Below are 24,263 nucleotides of genomic sequence, written 5' to 3' on the forward strand. Positions count from 1 at the left end.
TTTCTTTCTCTTCTCTACCTTTTCTTCTTACTTCATATAATATCCTTTCTTTACATCCGTTTTGTGTCTACCTTTCCTTCTTCCACTATACATTTTCTCCTTCCTTCATCTACCATCCATTTTTCTTTATCTTCGTTTTGTCTCTTACTTCTTTCTTCGTGCCCTCTTCTCTCCCTCTGCCTTTATTTCACCTTTTTATTTTTATTTCTATTCTATATCTTTTTCCCTTTCTTTGATCTACCATCCCCTTTTCTCTCTCTCCGTTTCGTCTACTTTTTCTTCGTGTCTTCTTCTTTTCCTCTGCCTTCCTTTCTTCCTCCTCCCTTCTCATCTCTTTCTTCTATGTATTCCTTCCTTCATCTGGCACGATTCCTTCTTTCTTTCTTCTCTCTCTTCTCTCTGCCTCCTGTTTACCTTCTTTCCTTCTTTCATCTACATTTTTTTTATCTCTCTCCTCCTCCTCTCTCCCTTTTCTGTGTATCTTCCTCCTTTTACAATCCTTCAATCTTCATCCCTTTTTTTCTCCGTCTCTTATATACCTTCTTCCCTTCCTCTACCCTTTTTTCCTTCCTCCTCCTCCTCCTCCTCCTCCTCCTCCCTACCTTACCTGCCTCTACTCTCCTCCCATCCTCTACCCCGTTCTCCTCCTCGTTCTTTCTCTCCCTCTCCCTGTATTTATCTTTTCCTATTCTGACTTTGGTTTATATTTTCATTCCTAGTTTTCTTTTCCCTCCCTTTCGTTTCCAATCCACTCAGTTTCTTTCTCCTTTTTCCCTCACTTTTTTCCTTGCTCTCAGGTAGAATTTATCAGCAAAGAGCACGGGATAGAAAAATAAGCCACCCATTAGCAGAAACTACAACACCAGAGAGAGAGAGAGAGAGAGAGAGAGAGAGAGAGAGAGAGAGAGATACATACGGCTCGCTCTTATATATTGCACACTAAAGCTAATAAAAAATCAGCGAGTAAGTGTAAAAAATAATCAACATAACCTTTGCCGTGTTTTAAATAAGAAAAAGGTTAAGAGGAAGGGATTCTCTCTCTCTCTCTCTCTCTCTCTCTCTCTCTCTCTCTCTCTCTCTCTCTAATCCCGTTTTATAGGTTGTTGGATCCTGCGATGGGGCGTGATGATGTCTCCGTGTGTGTGTGTGTGTGTGTGTGTGTGTGTGTGTGTGTGTGTGTGTGTAGTGCTCAGGAGGGTAATGACAACAGCTGGCCAGGGAGGAGCGGTGTGTGTGTGTGTGTGTGTGTGTGTGTGTGTGTGTAAGAGAACACACACACACACACACACACACACACAGAACAGTAACATGAGGACGAAGAATAATGTAAATATTAGGTAGGAGGGGGATAAGATGGAGGAGGAGGAGGGGGAGGGGGATGAGGTGAAGGAGGAGGAGGAGGAGGAGGAGGAGGCCGTGTTAGTCTTAAGGCCAAGGCGTCACGTAAACAGGAGGCAGATCCACCCTATCGTCTTCCTGGCTTGTTCCTCCTGCCTCTATAAACAAAACACAAGGCTCATTCTCCTCCTCTTCTTGACCCGATCTTTCCATATAAAGCAATAGAGCCCCAGTCGGTTCAAATGTTGGAGACGGATGCAGGAATCGGGGTACAGCGCGCGCATTACATTATCCGCATTCTTATCCCGTCTTGGCGTTTTGTCTGTGTAAAGTTGCTAAGCTCATTTCTATCGGCTATTAAATGTTCAAGGACAAGGAAACCAGCACAATGTCACCATCCCTCCTCCGCTGTGCTTCACTTGTCCTCGAGTTGTGTGGCGAAATTTTTTATCGATCGGTTCTCTTACGTTCAAGATGCTGATAAATGGGCATGCCACGGCAGATAGAGCTATTCTTTTGAACCATATTTCGTAAAGGTTCTTTTTTGTATGAAGTTGTAAAGAACATTACTAAGTGACCCTCAAAAGTTTTAAGGGACACATAAAAGTACAGTGGCACAGAATACCACAGCATCTTCATCTGCGCCTCACCTTCCCCGCCCTGGCGCTGTGCCCCGCCGTGCCCTGCCACAGGCTAGGCGCCTCAGCCTCCTCTCTGTTGTCTGTCGGTGTAAACAGACGCACAAGTGTTGCCTCCCCCACCCCACCCTGACCGTCCCTCCCTGCCCCCCTCACCGCCCCGACACCCTGCCAGCGACGCACACACGAAGGGACAGCGCCGCGTATAAACAACGTAAACGTCCAGCTTTTTGCCGCTCCCTCGTACGTTTCATCTCGTACTGACTTTCTGGTCACGCCTCATCTTCACGAATGCAGCGATCCTCCCCCCGGGGCGCTGAAACAGATTTGAGGGCGTGCTGGGAATGGCCTTCAGCCAAGTGCAGCGTTGGGACGCAGGCTGCATCTCTGGCGCCGCTGCAGGAACAACGACATTCTGTAGCGGGCAGCCAATGTATACCTTTATTTCTGAATGATTAATAAACGATCCTATTTTTTTAATGACAACTATCCTATGCTATCTTTGGTCCATTATATTTTGACAATTATCACAATACATCAGCTGCTTATTAGTGTTGTGCCAAAACCGGTCAGTGTAATCAAGTGACAAGGGGCGCGAGTGGGGAGGCAAGGCTGAGGCGAGTAAAGGTGAAGACGCTGCTCCAGTCTAGTGTCTTCCCTCGTGGCTGCTAAAGAGCATTACTGTTCTATCGGCTTTCCCATCCATCTTACTCTAACAGGTAAGCGTGTAGGAGCGGAGTGCCTTATACGCTGACCGCCGCGTCGCCTGGTGGGTCTTCTCGGCCGCGGTGCTCGGCCCGTCCCTCTACAAGGCCGCTGCGTGAGTCAGGCCATCAGTTATGCTTTCCAAGACACCCCAAAGGGACATTCACTTTGGTCAGCACATTAAGTCTGATTGAAAACGTGTCTTGTTTTGGTTTGCTTTCTGTCCGGGATTCGAGACTTAATTAGTTGGGTCAGAAGGATTAATTTCCACATACGCTTACCATAATGTTTAGTATGAACGACGAAGACACTGACGCTGGATACTGAGGAATCAAATATATTAATTAACATTACTTTTCCTTCAAAGGTTCTGTGAACTCGATTGAGGATGTTTGTCACCACCACAATTTCCAACATCCCTAGAAGAAACTCTGAAAGGTAATATTCCCCTCTATATACCTTAACTTAAAAAAGAAAGTATGGCATTCGTGTGTTAGTCTATTGCGGACGAAGAATAACAGATTTAGAATTCCAAAGACGGCTAACGGTGCGAAGCTTCCTACCTGGCGTGTTTGGATAGGAACTCAAGTGTGGGGAATTTCACGCGCTCGCCTACTACATAAAAAAAAAAACGTATACACACCTTTTAGCATCTGAAAAATAATAATAGTAGAATGTTAAACGGTGAGATGTATTCGCTTGTTAACAAATTAATAAACAAATGAATATATACGTGACTAAATAAACAATGAATAGGAGTAAATTAACGAGTAAAGATAAGTCCTATGCAGAAGTATAACGTTAGTAGTCGAAGAATGGAAAATTTACGCTTTCTTGCCGAACCCCCAAGACCATGAAACGCTACCCCGCCGCGCTGACATCTGGCGGCCATAAGGGAAACTACAGAAAACGCTCGTGTGTGGAGGGAAGGAAAGCAATACACGACACACGCCCGGTGATTGCGTGAGGAGGACGACACACACACACACACACACACAGATCAACCTCAGTCCATAGGTGTTGGGTATGGTGTTGTTCCCACGGTGTTGCACGGTGGGGGGCGGGGGTGTCTGGAGAAGGGGGGAGGGGAGGGGGGCAGCCAAGTGAGGCGGAAGTGTTGCCAGCCCGCCGCGACGCCCACCCCCCGCCTTGGGCACTGTTACCACCACCAAACACACACACACACACACACACACGGGATGATGGGAGACGTGCGAGCAGACATGTACCCATTCTCCCTCCCCTTCCCATTTATCCTTGTGAAAAACTGTACGTATCATATTTTCAACACATACAGATAAAAACGTGGAAAAGTACTCCTATAAAACACACACACACACACACACACGAGAAAAGTGTTAGGCAAGGAGGCATGATAGCTCTAACATTAGTGATAGCACAGTAATCGAGATGGACGGAGAACACCTGAACAATCTTGGATTCGCACGTGATACACCACCAATATGTTCTAACTAAGTAATTCCCAGATAAAAAGAAATCAGTGAAGTAACTCTTCAGTCTGAAAGTAGGTCTGAAGTTGAATATGAAGAAAACAAAGGTCATGTTAAATTAGGGAGGGAGTAAAACCTTGTAATCTGCTTATGAAGTATTATTCCACAGTACTAAAGTTTCCAACAGAGTATCGTTTCAAAGCCTTCCACACCTGTTTTTGTTCCCCTGGCAGCCTCCGTAGTAATCAGTTGGAAGGACAAAAACTAATAATCGGGAAAGAAACACTTGAGAAATAAGAAAGATCATATGGATGGGATGGGACGCTTTTGGTAAACGTAGTAATATCATGAATGGTCGCTTGCCACTCCTGAAGATAAAGGCGTGCAATCAATATCTCCAGCCAGTCTTAACACGACTCGGAAAACTGGCGCATCACAAAGAGAATGCTAAAAAGGGCTCAAAGAGGAATGAAGAGAAAAATGTTGGGTTTAACATGGGGACAAAACGAGCATCATGGATTAGGGAACAGACAGATGTTGAAGATTAATATACTAATACTGATTAAAAAAAAAAAAATAAGACATGGGCAGGTCATAATTATCATCCGCAGAATTGAAAACAGATGGGCAAAGACAGTAACAGTGACAGACAAACCCTAGCATTAGAGGAAGAAGTGGAGGGCGTTGGGAAAGGCCTTTGTCACGCAGAGGACTTGTAAGTAGAGCTGAAGACTATGATGATGCTGATACACACAAGTAACCGTGCACATTCAGGCGCATGCTGACACACACACACACACACACACACACACACACACACACACACATGGCAACATTTACGCCCCCGCAGTGTTGCCATCTTAGGAAGCACGTCATTTGCCTTCCATATGTGTGTGTGTGTGTGTGTGTGAGAGAGAGAGAGAGAGAGAGAGAGAGAGAGAGAGAGAGAGAGAGAGTAAGATAAACAAGCAAATATTCCCGTTGGTCAAAAGTTAGACAGCATGATTTTCTCTCTCCCTTCCACTCTCTCTCTCCTTCCACCTTCCCCTCCTTCCCTCCACCCACCTCCACCCGTCTCTCCTTCCCTCCAAACACGTGGTCTAGGAGCCTAATGTTTTCCTCTCCTCCTTCTTCCCCTTCCCCTCCTCCTCCTCCCTCCCTCCGCAAACCCATCAGTCAGTTGTGAAATTAATGCTGACACGCAGGCAAAAAGTGTGTGTGTGTGTGTGTGTGTGTGTGTGTGTGTGTGTAAGAATGGAGGGAAGACCTACAGACGATAGAGGGAGGAGCGAAGAGTCTTGGAGGAGTCATGGAGGGCTTCTTCCAGTTCCTCCTCCTCCTCCTCCTCCTCTTTTTCCTGCAACACAAACACAAAGAACAATGCCTATGGCGAGGAAGACCAACGGAGAGGGAGAGAAAAAAAGAGAAATGAGGGAGAGAATAAAAAGGGGAGATAAGGGGAGAAAGAAATGGAAGAAAGGAGACTTGAAAGGAGGAAATGACACAGGAAGGAGGAATGTAGAGGGAAGTGAGGGAGGCTTAAGTGAAATTACCTGGAGGAAGAGGAGGAGGAAGGGGGAGGAGGAGGGGGAGAAGGGAAGGGAAGGAAGAGGAGGTAGAGAGGGGGGAAAGGGGAAGGAAGGAGAAAGAGGAGATAGAGAAGGAAGAGAGGAAGGAAAGGAAGAGGAGGAGGAGGAGGAGGAGGAGGTAGAGAAGGGGGAGAAGAGGAGGAGCCGGAGCTAGAGGAGAGGAAGAGGCTATACAAGATAAATATATAAACACAACTAAATTAAGGACACAGACAAACAGATGGACGGACAGGTAAACAGAGGCAGGTAAATTGATGAATACACAGACAGACAGATGCAAGATATAAAAAGAAAGACAGGAAGAAACATACACGAAAGATAGATAAAGATAGATAGATAGATACAGACAAAGACAGACAAGTAAGATAGATATATAAAAATAGATATAAGAAAAAGATGAAAAGACAGATAAAAAAGATATAGGTAAATACATAGAAGAAAGACACGAAGGTAGACAGAAAAGAAAGATAGATAGATAGATCGATGGATATACTGATAGATAGATAGATAGATAGATAAATATGCAGATAGATAAAGGTAATGCCTGATATATGACAGACGCTTAGATGCAAGAACGAATGGAATGCGAGATAAGGGTGTAAGGAGGGAAGTAGGGAGAGAGAGAGAGAGAGAGGGAATGAGAGGGGGAGGAAAGAAGAGAGGAGGAAAGGAGAGAAGGAAAGGTAGTGCCAAACTTTTACAATGCCGCCTCTCCCTCCATCCCTCCCTCTCTTCTCTCTCCCTTTCACAATCTCCCCTCCCTCCCTTTCTTGTTTCCCTCCCTCTCTCCCTCCCTTTTCTTCCCCCTCATCGCCGTCTCGTCTCCTACACACCCCATTACCTCTCTCTCTCTCTTTGTGCCTTGTGAAATTATCGACTCAAAATACGAAAACAAACAAAAACAAAAACAAAATGTAAAAAAATACAACTAAAAAGAAAGGTAAAATAAAGATAATCAAATAAGCCAATTAAAAACAAAAAAACAAAAGCAGGAAAGACAAAACCAACATACTGAAAAAGAAAGAAAAAAGAAAAAAAGAAAAACAGACTACGACAGAAGGAAGCATTGGAAAGAGGAGCAAGTGGTATCGGTGTGTGTGTGTGTGTGTGTGTGTGTGTGTGTGTGTGTGTGTGTCCACGTCTTACTTTGGCACTAATACCGTGGACGCGTGGAGAAGGGCGGCACTTTTTCCCTCTTTCGTGCCATTCTCTCTCTCTCTCTCTCTCTCTCTCTCTCTCTCTCTCTCTCTCTCTTTTCTCCGTCTGTCTCCCCGTCCCTCCGTCTGCCTGTCTGTCTGCTTCCTTTTCGGGTTTTCCTTTGATATTCTTAATGGTCAAAGATGTTACCACTCCTACGTCTGCAACAACAACAACAACACTAATACTTATACTTCTCCTCCTCCTCCTCCTCCTCCTCCTCCTACTACTACTACTACTACTACTACTACTACTACTACTACCACTACTACGACTACTTTGACTACTACTACACGTTAAATGGTAATTAGGTTGGAGCAGAAAAATTCCAATACGTCCTAAGGTTTCTGTTACTACTGCTGCAAGATTTCAAGCAACAACAGCTACTACTACTACTACTACTACTACTACTACTACCACCACTACTACTACAACTGTTTTTCTCCATTTTCACTTAATCAAAACCCTATAGATGAAAATATTGCCCTTCTGAGAGAGAGAGAGAGAGAGAGAGAGAGAGAGAGAGAGAGAGAGAGAGAGAGAGAGAGAGAGAGACACAAAAAGAAAGAGTCGCGACACAATGCACAAAAAATTGACTTCTTCCTGTACATCTTTTACTCAACTTCCGGTTCTAAGAAACTTATTTTTTTATCCCATTAAACTTTAAAGCGGAAGAACCAGTAATTATCCCTCTCAGACACTTCCCCGTCTCTCTCTCTCTCTCTCTCTCTCTCTCTCTCTCTCTCTCTCTCTCTTTTAGAGAGAGAGAGAGAGAGAGAGAGAGAGAGAGAGAGAGAGAGAGAGAGAGAGAGAGAGAGAATGTTTTATGGGGTATGTGAACTATTTCAGTCTCAAATTGGAAGTGGTAATGTTTTCTCTCTTCCTCCCCTCCCTTTTTCCTCTCCCTCTCACCCTTCCCTCCCCTCCCTCCTTCCTCTCCCCTTCCTCTATTTCACTCTCCCTTTCCTCCCCTGCCTCTCCGGAATGTTTGTCTTCATTACCACGGTTACATCACCTTCATTACTTTGCACTTTAAATTCCTGCCTTTTAAAGAATCTGAAAGTCATATATATAGACACAACAATCCTGAATCTTTTTTTAATCAGTTGCAGTAATGAGGAGGATTTGCATATAGGATTTGCATATGTGATTGTATAGAGTATTATTCGTATTATCTTTATATGATTGCATAGTTTTGTTCGTATTATTTGAATTCACTTCTATCTGTTCGTATAAAGAGTATACCTTAACTCTTAATACCTTATCAGTTACCTTGTCATGTCATATTTTAATGTATTACCGACTGCTGAAACTTTCATCGGATTTCACTAAGAGTTTTACTGTAAATCATTTAATTGTGTTTATTTTTATTTTTTTGTTCTCATGCTCTTCGGTTTTATTCAATATTGAAATAATTTATATGATTGTTACATTTTATCTTATTACTGAAGGCGTTTTAATGTACCTTCCTGCGTGTTATCTTGATGACTGCACACACTGCTATCATTTTCTCACGCTGTATTTCTGTTTGCAGGTGTCCTCGTCACCCTCCAGCATGACGTGAGGCACCACCACCATGGACAAGTCACCGCCGCAGCCTTCCGTCCTCTCTAACATGAACCCGTTTTCCTCCCGCACCATCGAATTCAACCGTAAACTCGCACGAACACGCTGGAAACGGCCAAGCGCCTCTATCAACCTCCTCCTGTACCTCGTCCTTGCCTCTGCGCTCCTGTCCCTGGCGCGCGGGGAGCAGAGGTTCGTGGAGGAGCCGCAGAACGTGACGGTGAAGCACGGCGAGAGTGTGACGCTGCCGTGCAAGGTGGCGGACCGGCGAGGGACCGTGCAGTGGACCAAGGATGGGTTCGGCCTGGGCACGGACCCGGACCTCCAGGGGTTCAGCCGCTACCGTATGAATGTGGATGAGGCGGCGGGTGAGTGGAGGAATGGGGAGAGTGAAAGATGGATGATTATATAGAGGGAGGATGTGTTAGAATGGATGAGGTTAAAGAAGGATGAGGAAGTGATTGAGAGAACGATGGTTGGTGAAGGAAGAAGGATGAAGAAGGGATGGAAGGAGCGATGGTTCGTGAAGGAAAAAGGATAAGGAGGGGATGAAAGGAGGGATGGTTGGTGATGGAAGGAGGGATGGTAAAATGGAAGGACAAGGAAGGGATGGACAGAAAAAAAGGAACAGGGTAAGGATAGTACTGAGGATGTGTTAGAATGGAGGTGAAAGAAGGGGAGATGGTCAAATGGAGGGAGGAGGAAGAAGGGATGGAAACAAAAAAAAGGAAGAGGGTAAAAAAATAGAAGTGAAGAATGGAGGAAGAAAAGGATGGAAGGAAGTGTTCGAATGGAGGAGGTAAAGGAAGAAGGAAGAAGGGACGGAGAGAGAAAAAGGAAGAGGGTAAAAATAGTGAAGTGAAGGATGGAGGAACGAAAGGAAGGATGGATGGTAAATTAAAGAGGAGGGAGGAAGAGAAGGTTGATCAGTGCAGGAAAAAAATAAAAAGAGATCGTAAAAACAAATGGTGAGGGAATGTATGAAGAGGGAAAAGAAGGGAGAAGAAATAGTGAGGAAAATGGGTGGATAACAATTCATGAAGATATTATTTGGCAACCGCAAATAACTTAACACCACGAGTAAATAACTAATAACATACTCTCGCCTTTCCCTTACTTTCTTCCTGTTTTTCTCCTTTCTTTCCTTTTTATACCTTCGCTAATGATACACTCTCGTCTTTCCTTACTTTTCCTCTTTTTTTCCCTTCCGTTTTCCATTCTTTTCTTAATTTCCTCGGGATTTTCACCACCTCTTTAATTCTCTCCTTCTGCTTCTGACACTTTAATTACTCCTTCGTCCATTTTATCTCCAAACTAACACAACATAATTTTCCTCGTTTTTAACCTATATTTTTCTTTCTTTCTTTCCTACTGATTCTTGTTTTCTTTTCCTCTTCATTTTCCTTCATTTCCTTCATCAACGCCATATCCACTGTTTTTTTCTTTGTTTTTCTTCACCTCTTCTCTTTTTCTTCTTCATCTTTATCTTCTTCTTCTCCTTTTCTTCTTCATTTTCTTCATCTTCTTAATTTCTTTTACATGTTCATCTTCATCTTTATTATCATTATCTTCTTCTTTGTCTTCTTTTTTCTCCTCCTCCTCCTCTTCTTTATCTTCTTTTTCTTCAACACCTTTTCTCTTTCCTTTATCTCCTGCTCCTCTTCCTCTTCTTTTCTTCCTCTTGTTCATGTTTTCCTCCCCCTCCTCCAGGCGTGTACAACCTCCACATCCAGCCCGTCTTGGTGGAGGACGACGGGCAGTACCAGTGCCAGGTGGGCGGGGCGGCGGGCGAGCGGCACCTCAAGAGCGCCACAGCCACCCTCACTGTGCACTTCCCCCCCACTGACTCCCCCGACCAGGTGTGTGTGTGTGTGTGTGTGTGTGTGTGTGTGTAAGGTACGTATGTTGTGTTTGTTTCTTCAGATGTTGAGTTTTATACAGATGGAGATACAGACGGCCAAATTCAAACACACACAAACACACACACTCTCTCTCTCTCTCTCTCTCTCTCTCTCACACACACACACACACACACACACACACACACACACACACGATATAGGTTAGACTGTTAGAGGACAATACTTTGATACGTGATCTTGCACTTGTACAACGACACCACCACCACCACCACCAACAACAACAACACCAACAACAATGCACCGAAGGAGGAAAACAAACACCTTACGAGCCCAACAAACACCTCACCAACACAACACACATTGCCTATCTCACCTGTACACGCTAAACACTTAATCAGCGGCACGAGACTCACCTGGCCACACGCTGACTACTACACCCCCTGACCCTGACCCTAATCACCTGTAATCACCACTCCGCTAACTCAGGTGTGCGTCCACAGGTGTACCTGGACACGTCTTCCCCAATGGAGGCCACGGCCGGCTCACCTGTCCGCATCACCTGTGAGGCCGGCCTGAGTACACCTGCCTCAGAGGTATGACGGGAGGAGGGGGAAGGGGGAGGAGGGATAGGGCGGGAAGATGGAATGGAGGGAATGAAAGAGGGAGATAGAGGAGAGAAAAGAAAATGGGGAGAGATGAATGGAGGGAGGGAATGAAAGAGAGATAGAGAGGGAGGATAGGGAGAGAGGAAGAAAGGGGGGATGAAAGAGAATGAGGGAGGAATATAGGGAATGTTGTGGGGAGGGAGGGAATGAAAGAGAAAGAGGGAGAAAGATAGGGAGAGGGGAAGGAGAGAGAAAAGAAGAGAGATCAACAGGAAATACAAAATGGGAGATTTTTCTTCCTTTTTTTACTTCCTTTTCCTCCTTCTCTTCTACACTAACTCTACTACTACCTCTTACTAACTCTTCTCACATCCCTATAACCACCACCTCTAAAAAACCCTCCTCTCTCTCACTCCCCAACAGATCAAATGGTTCATGAACGGGAAAGAGGGCGTGGCGGGGGCGAAAGTCAACACCACCAAGACGACGCAGGGCAGCAGCATCCTCGTGGCCGTCAAGAGCCGCCTCGACCTCACGCCGGAGAGGAAGCACCACGAGGCCAACATCTCCTGCCGCGTCAGCCACAAGGCCCTCGAGCAGCCCATCGTGCGCAGCGTGGTCATGGCCGTCAAGTACCCACCGCAGGTCTCCGTCTCCGTGGACTCCGCCAAGATTAAGGAGAAGGATGATGTGAGTGAGGGTGATGGTGGTGGTGGTGGTGGTGGTTGGATAATGGTGATGGTAGTATGGTAGTGATGGTGTTGTGCTGTTAGTTGTGGTGGTGGTGGTGGTGGTGATGGGATAATGGTGATGGTAGTATGGTAGTGATGGTTGTTGTGCTGTTAGTTGTGGTGGTGGTGGTGGTGGTGATGGGATAATGGTGATGGTAGTATGGTAGTGATGGTTGTTGTGCTGTTAGTTGTGGTGGTGGTGGTGGTGATGGTGATGGGATAATGGTGATGGTAGTATGGTAGTGATGGTTGTTGTGCTGTTAGTTGTGGTGGTGGTGGTGGTGATGGTGGTGGGATAATGGTGATGGTAGTATGGTAGTGATGGTTGTTGTGCTGTTAGTTGTGGTGGTGGTGGTGGTGATGGGATAATGGTGATGGTAGTATGGTAGTGATAGTTGTTGTGGTGTTAGTTGTGGTGGTGGTGGTGGTGATGGGATAATGGTGATGGTGATATATGGTATTGATGGTTGTTGTGTGCTGTTAGTTGTGGTGGTGGTGGTGGTGATGGGATAATGGTGATGGTAGTATGGTAGTGATGGTTGTTGTGCTGTTAGTTGTGGTGGTGGTGGTGGTGGTGGGATAATGGTGATGGTAGTATGGTAGTGATGGTTGTTGTGCTGTTAGTTGTGGTGGTGGTGGTGGTGGTGGGATAATGGTGATGGTAGTATGGTAGTGATGGTTGTTGTGCTGTTAGTTGTGGTGGTGGTGGTGGTGCAGGTGTTAAGTGTTACGGTGGAATTGGTAACACTTGTCTTCCGGATGTGTTGCTTCACCAATTCTCGAGTTTCGTTTTCTGATTGACCGTCAAATCCCAAGCCTTTTTTTTTTAATCTGTTTCACTGTCTTCATTAGTATATTAAACTCACTATATCTTTTCCCAATTTCTTTTTTTATATACTTAGTGCCTCCCAGCTTTTTTGGTTTCGTTTTATACTTTTATTTCATCTGTGTCGTTCTTTTCATACCATATTTTTTATCGCTATACCGGTAACATTCTAGTATTCCTCGTGCGCATTGGTTCGTCATCTCCAAAGTCACTAATTCGCTGTTTTCGTTTTCAAATTCATCATCATCTCCATTTATAGACCTTGAATTACACCTGACACACCTTTCCGTCCTCTTAATTAACTGCGCAGGTGGCGATCACGTGCGCCGCCCAGGGACGTTAACCTTCTTCGTTGAGTATATCTTTATTACTCGTATCTGGATTTCAACTATTTAAACATAATCACCGATATTAACCTTTTCATGTGTGGGGTACAAGAGAGTTTATTTACCTCCTGAGTACACCTGGCTCAGAGGTATGACAGGGGGGAGGGGAAGGGGGGAGGAGGGATAAGGCAGGATGAAGAGGGGAGGGAATGAAAGAGGGAGATAGAGGAAAGGAAAGAAGATGGGGAAAGAGAAATGGAGGGAGGGAATGAAAGAGAGATAGAAAGAGGAAAGAAGATGGGGAAAGAGGAATGGAGGGAAGGAATGAAAGAGGGAGATAGAGAAGAGGAAAGAAGATGGGAAAAGAGGGAGAGGAGGGAGGGAATGAAAGAGAGAGATAGAGGAGAGGAAAGAAGATGGGGAAAGAGGGAGAGGAGGGAGGGAATGAAAGAGGGAGATAGAGGAGAGGAAAGAAGATGGGGAAAGAGGAATGGAGGGAATGAATGAAAGAGAGAGATAGAGGAGAGGAAAGAAGATGGGGAAAGAGGAATGGAGGGAATGAATGAAAGAGAGAGATAGAGGAGAGGAAAGAAGATGGGGAAAGAGGGAGAGGAGGGAGGGAATGAAAGAGGGAGATAGAGGAGAGGAAAGAAGATGGAGAAAGAGGGAGAGGAGGGAGGAAGTGAAAGAGGGAGATAGAGGAGAGGAAAGAAGATGGAGAAAGAGGGAGAGGAGGGAGGGAGTGAAAGAGGGAGATAGAGGAGAGGAAAGAAGATGGAGAAAGAGGGAGAGGAGGGAGGGAATGAAAGAGAGAAAGAAAGAGGGGATGAAAGAGAATGAGGGAGATGATAGATAGGGAATGTTGTGAGGAGGGAGGGAATGAAAGAGAAAGAGGGAGAAATACTGGGAGAGGTAAAAGCAAGGGAAGAAGAAGAAGGAGAGAGAAAAAAGAAGAGAGATCGTTCATATTTTATTTAACTTCATACACCTTGATTTCACCTACTTCTTCATTATCATCACCTTTATTGACCTTTTCACAGTGTTCATTCGCCTCCGCTCGCATTTTATTTTATTGATTTCACCTATTTTAACATAATCACCTATATTAAGCTTTTTTCACGTGTGCGGTAGAAGTTTATTCACCTCCGGACGCATTATTATTATTTTCTATTTATTTCGCCTATTTTAACAACCACCTATATTAATTTTTTTTTCACGTGTGCGGTACAAGTTCATTCACCTCCGTATGCATTATTCTTTTTATTGATTTCGCCTATTTTAACAATCACCTGTATTAATCTTTTTCACGTGTGCGGTTCAAGTTCATTCACCTCCGTATGCATTATTTTTTTTTATTGATTTCGCCTATTTTAACAATCACCTGTATTAATCTTTTTCACGTGTGCGGTACGTTTGCTCACCTCCGTTTATTTTATCTTTTTTTTTTATTTCACTCCATAAACCTTGATTTCGCCTCCTTCACCTTATCATCGCCTTCATTAATCGTGTCCGCAGGTGGTGTTTACGTGAACCATAGCTATGCAGTACAGTTGGCTTCGCTACGCTCATTATTTCACTAAGGACGTTAATAATTTTTCGCCTGATTTGTTTCTTATTCACCGCCAATTCACTCTCCAGACCGGTGGTTCCCGACCTTTTTTTCTGTCGTTTCCCCCTTCAATCAGTTCAACCATCCGGATTCCGCCCTTCGTGTGGACAAGGGAAAAAAATAGCCAAAGCTCGATATTTTCTTTCTTAACACAAATAACACAATAAACAAATAGAAGCCAAACACAAAATTTACTTGCTTAATAACACAAATCAATCAATCACTAGCCCTGACGCCCCACTGGGACCTCCCTCCCAGGGGCCGGCCAGGACAGAAGGGTCTCCAGTTTTCTCTCTCCAAACACACATTTCTCAGATCCCTCTTTGACCCTCTCTTTAATGTATTCCTCAACTCTATCTTTCGTAGCAGAAATGTTGATTTTTGTTTCTATATACTTGAAGAAAAGTCAATTCTGCATTCTACCAGATCTTTTTTCAGTCGACTAATTGCCAGTAATTTATGTTTCCCTCACGTTAAATTTCCCCCCTGGAATCCTGAAATTTCCCCCCAGGGTGAAATTTCCCCCAGGTTGGGAAATGCTGCTCCAGACCTTGGTTTCACCTGTCTCACCTAATCAGCCACCTTAATTAACACGTCCATAGTTGATGTTCACGTGTTAGGTGCAGGTATACCTCTTAACTGTCGTCTTTAGGTTCATCTTTATCTTACTCAATAGACATTAATTTCACCCGTTTCACCTAATCAGCCACCTTAATTAACACGTATATAGTTGATGTTCACGTGTTAGGTGCAGGTATACATATTAACTGTCGTCTTTAGGTTCACCTTTATCTTACTCAATAGACATTACTTTCACCTGGTTCTCCTCATTATCACCTTAATTAGCACGTCCACAGGTAATGTTCACGTAGGAATTGGAGGTATTTTTAATTATCTTCGCTAAGTTCATCATTATCTCACTCTACAGATCTTAATTTCACCTCCTTCACCTCATAGTGACCCTAATTAACACGTCCACTGGTAATGTTCGAGTGAGTTGCAGGTCCCTTTTGCTCCCTTCGTTAAAAGCCAATTAATATATTACTTCACAGCTTATTTTCACCTGCTTCCCCTCACGCGCAGCCATAGCGTTAGCCCCACCTTTACCTTTACTTCCACCTCATCATCAGCTTAATTAACATGTCCACAGGTAATGTTGACGTAGGTGTTGCAGGTACCTACTTTTTACCCTTCATTAAGTTCATCATTATCGCACTCCACAGCCCTTAATTGCACCTGCTTCACCTCATCATCAGCTTTTAATTAACGTGTCGGCAGGTAATGTTCACGTGTTAAGTGCAGGTACCTTTAACAGTCTTCTACTCAATTTCACGTAGGGCAGTTAGGGCGCAGCGTATGCCACCAACTTTACCTTTCCTTTTATCAACTTCATCATTATCCCACTCTACAGCCATTAATTGCACCTGGTTCACCTCACCATCAGCTTTTAATTAACGTGTCGGCAGGTAATGTTCACGTGTTAAGTACAGGTATTTTTAATTGTCTTCTATTCAAGTTCATCTAGGGTACTTACGGCGCAGCTATGGGCAACTTTTCCTTACCTTTAATCAACTTCATCATTATGCCACTCCACAGACCTTAATTTCACCTGTTTCAGCTCATCATCAACTTTTAATTAACGTGTCGGCAGGTGATGTTTTCATGCAAGGCGGAGGCCAACCCCTCGACGCTGCGGTACCGGTGGGAGCTGGATGGCGTGTCGGTGGTGGGCGATCACACCGAACACTACCTCATGCCGCACATCCAGCGCTCTTCCAACGGCGCGAAGGTGGCGTGCGTGGTGTCCAATGATATCGGGACGCAGAAGGCGGAGCACACCCTCAGCGTCCAGTGTGAGTAATATCTTTCTATCTATTCATCTGCGGAACACACCCTCAGCCTTCAAAGTGGGTGTAGTATTTGTCTATTTATCTATCTATCTTTATTTATCTATCTATCTTTATTTATCCGCATCGGGGCCTAGTGCAGCTATAGCGTATGATCCTAACTTTGCTTTATTTATCTATTTATTTGTTGCTGTAAGATCAGAAGGGGTAGAGCAAAGGTTAAACAAAATATATACAAAAAGGCTTCAGTATAATGCACCTGATAAACGGACTGGCGGATTGAATGGTTGACTATTGATTGATTATATTTTTTGTTGTGTGACATAGGTGATTATGGAAGGGTGTGTGGGAGGGGTTAATTATGGATGTACCTTTCTCCTCCCCTTTCACCTCCATTCCCTTTTTATTTCTCTTTCCTTTCTCCTTTTCCTCCTTTCCCTTCTTCCCATTCCATCCTCACAAGACCTAACAGCAATTCCACCTTCCTGTTTTCCTCTCTACTTTCCCTATCCTCTTCCCCTTTTCCTCCTCCCTCTCCCTTCCCTTTCCATAATTACCAGACCCGTGTTTTAATTCCTCATTCCGTTCCGAGCATTACTTTTTCCTCTCCCTATTCCGCTCTTTCCTCCTCCTCTTCTACCTCTGTAACACACGATCCCTTCTTTATCTTCCTCTCCTTCACCTTCCCTCTTCTTCATCACGACATGACCATCACCTCCATTGCCCATTCCCTTCCTTACTTTCCGCTCTTTCCTCCTCCTTTTCTACCTCTGTAACACGCGATCCCTTCTTTATCTTCCTCTTCTTCACCTTCCCTCTTCTCCTTCACGATATGACCATCACCTTCGTTGCCCATTCCCTTCCTTACTTTCCCCTTTTCCTTCTTCCCCTTCTGCCTCTGAAACACACGATCCCTTCTTTATTTTCCTCTTCTTCACCTTCCCTCTTCTCCTTCACGATATGACCATCACCTTCGTTGCCCATTCCCTTCCTTACTTTCCCCTTTTCCTTCTTCCCCTTCTGCCTCTGAAACACACGATCCCTTCTTTATTTTCCTCTTCTTCACCTTCCCTCTTCTCCTTCACGATATGACCATCACCTTCGTTGGCCATTTCCTTCCTTACTTTCCCCTTTTCCTTCTTCCCCTTCTGCCTCTGAAACACACGATCCCTTCTTTATCGTCCTCTTCTTCTTCACGACATGACCATCACCTCCATTCCCCATTCCCTTCCTTACATCACCTCTCTTTACTCTTTCTTTCCTTCCCTTCCAGTACGAGCAATGAAACAAGTTAGAGCCCTTCAATAGCCCATTAACTCCTCTCGACAGTTCTCTTCCCACCCCTTCCTCTATCTCCCCTCACAGGACCCCTTCACGCTATCCTCATGCTTTCCTATAACGTTTAACGCCTTCCCTTCCCCCTTTCCCCCTTCCTCTCCCTTTCCTCATGGCAGTTCTCTTCCCTCTCCTGCCCCTTCCCTCCCATCACAGGGCTCTTCATGTTATACTCGCCCCTTCCCATAACGTTTAACACCTTCCCTTCCCTCTTTCCCCCTTCCTCTCTTCTTCCCATTCTTCCCCTTCCTTCAGGTAGTACTCTTCCCTCTCCTTCCCCTTCCTTCCCATCACAGGGCTCTACACGTTATACTCGCCCCTTCCCATAACGTTTAACGAATTCCCTTTCCCCCTTCCCCCTTCCTTCAGACAGTACTCTTCCCTCTCCTGCCCCTTCCCTCCCATTACAGGACCCTTCACGTTATACTCGCCCCTTCCCATTCCGTTAACGCTTCCCCTTCCTCCTCCTCCTCCTCCTCCGCAGTCACACAAGTCTCCCCTCCTCGTGCTCCCATTCTCCCTTCCCATCAAAATAGCAGCTGCCAATATCAGTCCGCATTTCGCTCCCTCACTCCCCTCTCCCCTTCAACCAACGCCTCTCAGCTCTCTCTGTCCGACTCTATTTGACTCTTCTATCCACTTCAAATAATTCGTCCCTCGTGTCTCTATCTCCATTTCTATCTATTCATATTTTGACTCCGTCTCGCCCCTTTCTATCCACTCCTAGTTCGTCCCTCTCTTCATCCTTCTATCCACCTCCATTTTTCCTTTCTATGCATCCCTCTTTCGCTTTTATCCACATCTATCTCCCTCTTCTTACCATCCTTTTCTCACCTCCTATCTTTCCCTTCTATTAGTTCCTCTTTCATCCATCATCCCCTTCTGACCATCCCTCTCTTTACCTTTCTATCCACATTTATTTTCCCCTTCCAATCACCTTTCTTTCACTTCCCTATTCATCCCCAGCTTCCCATTTTATCAACTCTTTCACTCTTCTATTCACTCCCCTTTTATCCCTCTATGTACATCCTTATCCCCTTTCTACTATCCATCTTTCACCCATTGTTCCATCCCATCTTCCCCTCTCCTGTATCCTTCTTTCCCCCTATCCATCCCCATCACCGTTGCCAGATTATCGTACTCAGAGCATAGTTGGTAAATATAAGAGGTTGAGTACGACAATCTGGCAACGCTGAATTCCCCATCCGTCCCTCATTCCCCTGTGTCATCTCCCTTCCCCAACGCCCCCAGCCTCCCCAAGTCACCATCTGTTCTTTGGTTCCCCCAGACGCGCCCCGCTTCAAGTCCGAGCCGCAGGATAAGGACGAGGACGAGGGGAAGAGTGTGACGCTGACCTGCAACGTGGATGGGAACCCGCCGCCCGAGATTGTGTGGCTGCACGAGAGGGAGAACAAGGTGAGGAGGGGAGGAGGGATGGAGGGAAGAGGAAGGGAGAGATAGGCAGTACAGGAAGGATGGAGGAATACATGATGAGGGGAAGAAGAGGAGGGGTGAGATTGGTAGTATAGGGAAATGGGAGGGAAACAAAGTGAGAAGAAGGGGAATGGAGGAGGGAAGAGGAAGGGAAAGATAAGCAGTACAGGGAGGATGGAGGAAAACATAATTGAGGAAGAGGAGAGGTGAGGTTGAGAGTATTGGGAGGTGGGGGGGAAACAAGGAGAGGGAGAGAAGGAGAAAGGATGGAAGGAAGAGGAAGGGAGAGATAAGCAGTACAAGGAGGATGGAGGAATACAAGATGAGGGGAAGAAGAGGAGGGGTGAGGTTGGTAGCATAGGGGGTGGGAGGGAAACAAGGAGAGGGAGGGAAGGAGAAAAGATGGAAGGAAGAGGAAGGGAGAGAGACTGGAGGCTGGAGAACAAGGTGAAAAGGAGGAAAGGAAGAGAAAGGGAGAGCGGTAGGAAGAGAAAGGTAGTATACAGGGAAGATGATGGAGAAAGGGGTGAAAAAAGGGGGAGGAGGATGGAGGAAGAAGAGGCAGAGGCAGGAAGAGTGAAAAAAGAAAGTATGACATGAAGGTTGAAGGAACACAAGGAAAGGAGGGGAGGAAAGGCGGAGCAAAGAGGAAGAGGAAGAAGAGGAAGGAAAAAGTGAAGAGGAGCAGAGGGAAGATGAAGGGGAGAGGAAGGAAGAAGTGGGGAGGGAAAAAGAGGTGGGCAAGGGAAGAGGGAGGAGAAAATTGAAAATGGAGGAAATGGAATGAATGGAGGAACTAATGAGAGGAAAATGTGAGAAGGGAGAAGTGAAGCAAGGAACGAATAGATGAAGAGAAAAGTGATTAAAGAATGGAGGGAATGAGATAAATAATGATGAAAGTCTGAAGGGGAGGAAAGGTAGAAGAAGACAGCGAAGGAGGACAGGAGGGATGAATGGATGGAAGTCAAGAGAGGGGAGAATAAGTCGGATAAAAGAGATGGAAATGAGGAGGAGAGAAACAAAGAGAGAGAGAGAATAGAAAGAGGAAGAACAGAGAAGGTAAAAAAAGGATGACAGGGATGAATGGTGAATAGAGCAAGGATGTGGAAGGAATAAAAAGGCGTTGAGATGAAGAGAAGGGAAAGTTGGAGCATGAAATGAGAAGGAAAGGAGAAAGAAAAAAATGGAGGTCAGAAAGAGAAACAGACAGATACAGATAGATAGATAGAGAAATACAAGAGAAGAAAGTGGAGAGAGGGTGATGGAGAAAAGCAAAGACAAGGGAGAGAGAGGGAGAAAAAGCACGATAGATAAATACAGAGAGATAGATAGACTGAGGTAGAGAGAGAAGAGGGGAAGAAAGAGGAGGGGAATTGATGGAGAAAAGCCAACACTAGAGGAAAGAGAGGAAGAAGAAAAACACGAGAGCAAGGGAGAGAGAAGGAGAGACACACACAAACACACACAAGAGGAAGGGCAGAACAGCAGAAAATCAAACAAGCAAACAAACACGAGTAAACAAACACATGAGGGAACACACACCTGTCCGCCCCTTCCCCCGCCCCCCCTTTGACCTCCTTTCCTTCCCCTCGTCCACAGGTCATCAACTTGGGCTCGAAGCTGACCTTGGCCGTGAACCCGGAGACGGTGGGCACCTACCATTGCCGCGCCGCCGTTACGGGCTTTCCTGAGGTGAGTGCCTGACCTGACCTGGCACGGCGCGGGGTCAAGGTATTGGGTCATATTTTTAAACATGTCGGCGCCAAAGAAAACATATTTGACAAGGATTTCGTAGGCGTTGTGGGCATTTCCAGGGGTAGTTTTATGATTCTGGTGGTAGTTTGACCTTTCTTCTGCACCATGAACCTTAAACGCCCATGAGAACCCGGTTGACCTCTTTTCTGGCCTTTGGAAATAATTGATGTGGGAGGCGGAAGCGTTTGATAATACCGAATACAGTCTCTTATATGTCAAACAAACTCTTATCTGTCCACGCTTTACCTGCCCGGCTCCCCTTCCTCCCCTCACTTATTTCTCCTTTTTCAATTTTTTTCCACGGCATTTCAAGTTCCCTTTTCACTTTTATTTCCCTTTCTTTCATTATCATCATTATCTTTACCGTCATCCACCTCAGTAATGTACATCAGGTGGTGCAGTCTAACCTGATTCTCTGATTCTGATTCTCTTTTTTGCCAAACCTGTTCCATTCATCATCGTCATCATTATCATCATCATCTTCCACCCACACTAATGTAAAGCAAGTGGCAAGCCTATTCCCCTCCTCCTCCTCCTCCTCCTCCTCATCATCATCATCATCATTAACACCATCATCATCATCTTCCCCCACACTATGTCACTTTTTGCAGCCACCCGGGAAATGAGATCAATTAATAAGGTTGTGTTAGAGACGTGGGATGAGCGTTTTTTTTTAGTCGTTGTCAGTTATCGTTTTCTTTAGCTTTTGCTCATTTTCTTTTATAATGTTCACAAAGATGACAATATTTCATGAGCCAACTGTACATTAAGGATAGATTAACTTTTTTTTACAGTTAAGGAGGCACCCCAGGAAAAAAAAAAAAAAAAAAAAAAAAACCCGCTGAAAAAAAAAAAAAAAAAAAAAAAAATCCCGCTACTAATGATTACCTCGGTGGCTTCCCGCTCACGTACGCCTGCCCTCAGCATGACCCCGGCGGCTGCGACTTAACATGACGCTGACCCCACCTGACCCCTGACATGAAACGCTATTAAGGAACATTGACCAAAGGAACTGCAGGACTGACCGGAGGAGAAGAGTTTAATCCATCGAACGCTTCCTCTTCCTTTGCCTTGCGTAGAATAGTTCCGGGAATTAATGAACAAAACTAGACGGATGGTTTGGTTTTAATTAGTATTATTGGCATGTTTTCCCTGTCGTATATATCATTCTTTCATCTCTCCTCTCTTTTTCTTCCTTCCTTTTTCCTCGTTCCTTCACTCCCTTTCTCGTTTTCCTTTCGTCTCTCCTCTAACCCTCCCTCCTTCTTCATTGTACTATTTCTCTCTCTCTACCTTTTTTTCCTTCCTCTTCTCTCCCTTCCTCTTTCCTCCATCCTTCCTCCCCAACCTTTCATCTCTCCTCTACTCCCTCTCCTCATTATACTATTTCTCTCTCCCTACCTTTTTTTCCTTTCTTTTCTCTCCCTTTTCCAGTCTTCCTCCACTCCCTCTCTCCTAACTAACTTTCTCCTCTATCTTCTCTATATTACTTTTTCCTCTTCCTTTTACGTTATCTTACACATTATCAGCAAAACCTTTTCTCTTGTCAGTTCATCCAATTACTCTTCACAAAAAGTAAGGTAAAACAACTCCTCTTCAAAATTCCATTCATCGATAATCCCTTTTGAGCGACATTTGACAACTTTTTTCTTTAGGTCTCCAGTTAAAAGAGGAAAAAAAATGAGGCGTACAAAAATGATCCGATTGGTGACATGATATCTGGCCCACATTTGACGGGCCATTAGCTATTTAGTATACACGTAAACGGACCATTAGAAAAAAGGGAAAAAAAGAGAAAAGGAAAAAAGTCGCCTGTCGTTGATTGGGTGGAGGTGATCCCGCGAGCCAGGTACTAACGGGGGCGCTCTTACTTGTCCGCTCTTTACCTGTCCGGCTCCCCTTCCTCCGCTCACCTATTTCTCCTTTTTCTATTTTTTTCCACCTCATCTCAAGTTCCCTTTTCACTTTTATTTTCCCTTTCTTTCATTATTTCCACCTCTTCTTAGACCTTCTCTTTTCACTTTTATTTTTCCTTTCTTTCATTATTTCCACCTCTTCTTAGACCTTCCCTTTTCACTTCTTCTTACTCCCCTTTCTTTCATTTCATTATTTCCACCTCTTCTTAGACCTTCCCTTTTCACTTTTATTTCCCTTTCTTTCATTATTTCCACCTCTTCTTAGACCTTCCCTTTTCACTTCTTTTTATTCCCCTTTCTTTCATTATTTCCAACCCGCCTCTTCTCTCTTCTTCTGCTTTTCTATTTCCCGTTTCTCTTCATTATTTCCAACTCGCCTCTTCTCTCTTCTTCTGCTTTCTATTTTTCCTTCTCTTCATTATTTCCAACTCGCCTCTTCTCGCTTCTTCTGCTTTCTATTTTTCCTTCTCTTCATTATTTCCAACTCGCCTCTTCTCGCTTCTTCTGTTTATCTATTTTTCCTTCCCCTCGTTATTTTCAATCTCGTTTCAGCTGCCGAGTCTCGCCTCAGAAACACCGGCGTCTGATTCCTCCGTCCGTCTGTCGTCTCGTGTTCTCGTCTTTGTCAGTTTCGCGTCTCGTCTTAACTTTCTTTCCCTGTGTGTGTTGTTGTTTGTTGTGTTTTTGTCTCGGTCTGTTTGTCCACCTGCGTCTGTCTTGCTGTCCGTCCGCCTGTTTGTGAGTTTGTTTGTGGCTTGTTTATTTCATTCTTTCGTTGTTTGTTTTTGTTTTTGTCTGTGTCTATATTTGAGTCTGTTTTGTGTCGTTAGTGTGTCTGTTTTAATGTTGTGTGAGTCTGTCTGTTTCCTCCATTTCCGTCAGTGTATGTGTGTATGTATGTATGTATATGAATGTGTATGTAGCTACGTATCTTCATGTCTTGTTTTTTTTTCTGTCTGTCTGTTTGTACATCTATCAACCTCTGTCTAATTGCCTGTCTGTCTGCTGCATTTAATTCCTTCTGTCTGTTATGTCCCAGCTCTTCTCTCTCTCTCTCTCTCTCTCTCTCTCTCTCTCTCTCTCTCTCTCAGGTTGCCGTGGGAGACTGAAACCCACGGGAGTGTTGCCATTGGCCGTTACCTACAGCCAATACCAGGTCGCTGCACACACACAAACGCACGCACGCACACACACACACACACACACACACACACACACACACACACGCACACACGCACACACACACACACACACACACACACACACACGTATTCTTGTCCATTAGTCATGTTCTGCCACCACAGTCAATAGCGTCTCCATGATAACCTTACAACACACACACACACACACACACACACACACACACACACACACACACACATGCTGTACTCCACGTCCCCTTCCTCCCTCATTTTTAACCCATTCACTCCTTTCCATTGAGCTGTGACACTCCCCCTCCCTCCACTCGCCTACGCTTCCCCTAAACACAGGTGGTCCTATAATTCTCTCTTTGCTGTAGCCTCCCCACCCCCA

At 44.9% G+C, this 24,263-nt stretch overlaps 1 protein-coding gene across 2 annotated transcripts in view; it reads left to right on the plus strand.

The window, feature by feature from the left end:
* Positions 1 to 24,263, plus strand: part of LOC126993833 (irregular chiasm C-roughest protein-like) — a 58,359-nt gene that overhangs the window by 21,607 nt on the left and 12,489 nt on the right. The window contains exons 1-9 of one of the 2 annotated variants that reach the window (XM_050852974.1): positions 2,718 to 2,796; positions 3,049 to 3,119; positions 8,453 to 8,852; positions 10,195 to 10,343; positions 10,847 to 10,939; positions 11,375 to 11,641; positions 16,095 to 16,296; positions 18,914 to 19,041; positions 20,659 to 20,751. In XM_050852974.1, the coding sequence (XP_050708931.1) occupies positions 8,495 to 8,852; positions 10,195 to 10,343; positions 10,847 to 10,939; positions 11,375 to 11,641; positions 16,095 to 16,296; positions 18,914 to 19,041; positions 20,659 to 20,751 (1,290 nt within the window). In that variant the 5' untranslated portion in view covers positions 2,718 to 2,796; positions 3,049 to 3,119; positions 8,453 to 8,494. Of the gene's footprint in view, positions 1 to 2,717; positions 2,797 to 3,048; positions 3,120 to 8,452; positions 8,853 to 10,194; positions 10,344 to 10,846; positions 10,940 to 11,374; positions 11,642 to 16,094; positions 16,297 to 18,913; positions 19,042 to 20,658; positions 20,752 to 24,263 lie in introns of those variants that run through there. The other variant, XM_050852973.1, reaches the window with a different exon arrangement.

The sequence above is a fragment of the Eriocheir sinensis genome, unplaced genomic scaffold, assembly GCF_024679095.1.
Source record: "Eriocheir sinensis breed Jianghai 21 unplaced genomic scaffold, ASM2467909v1 Scaffold683, whole genome shotgun sequence".
NCBI lineage: Eukaryota > Metazoa > Arthropoda > Malacostraca > Decapoda > Varunidae > Eriocheir > Eriocheir sinensis.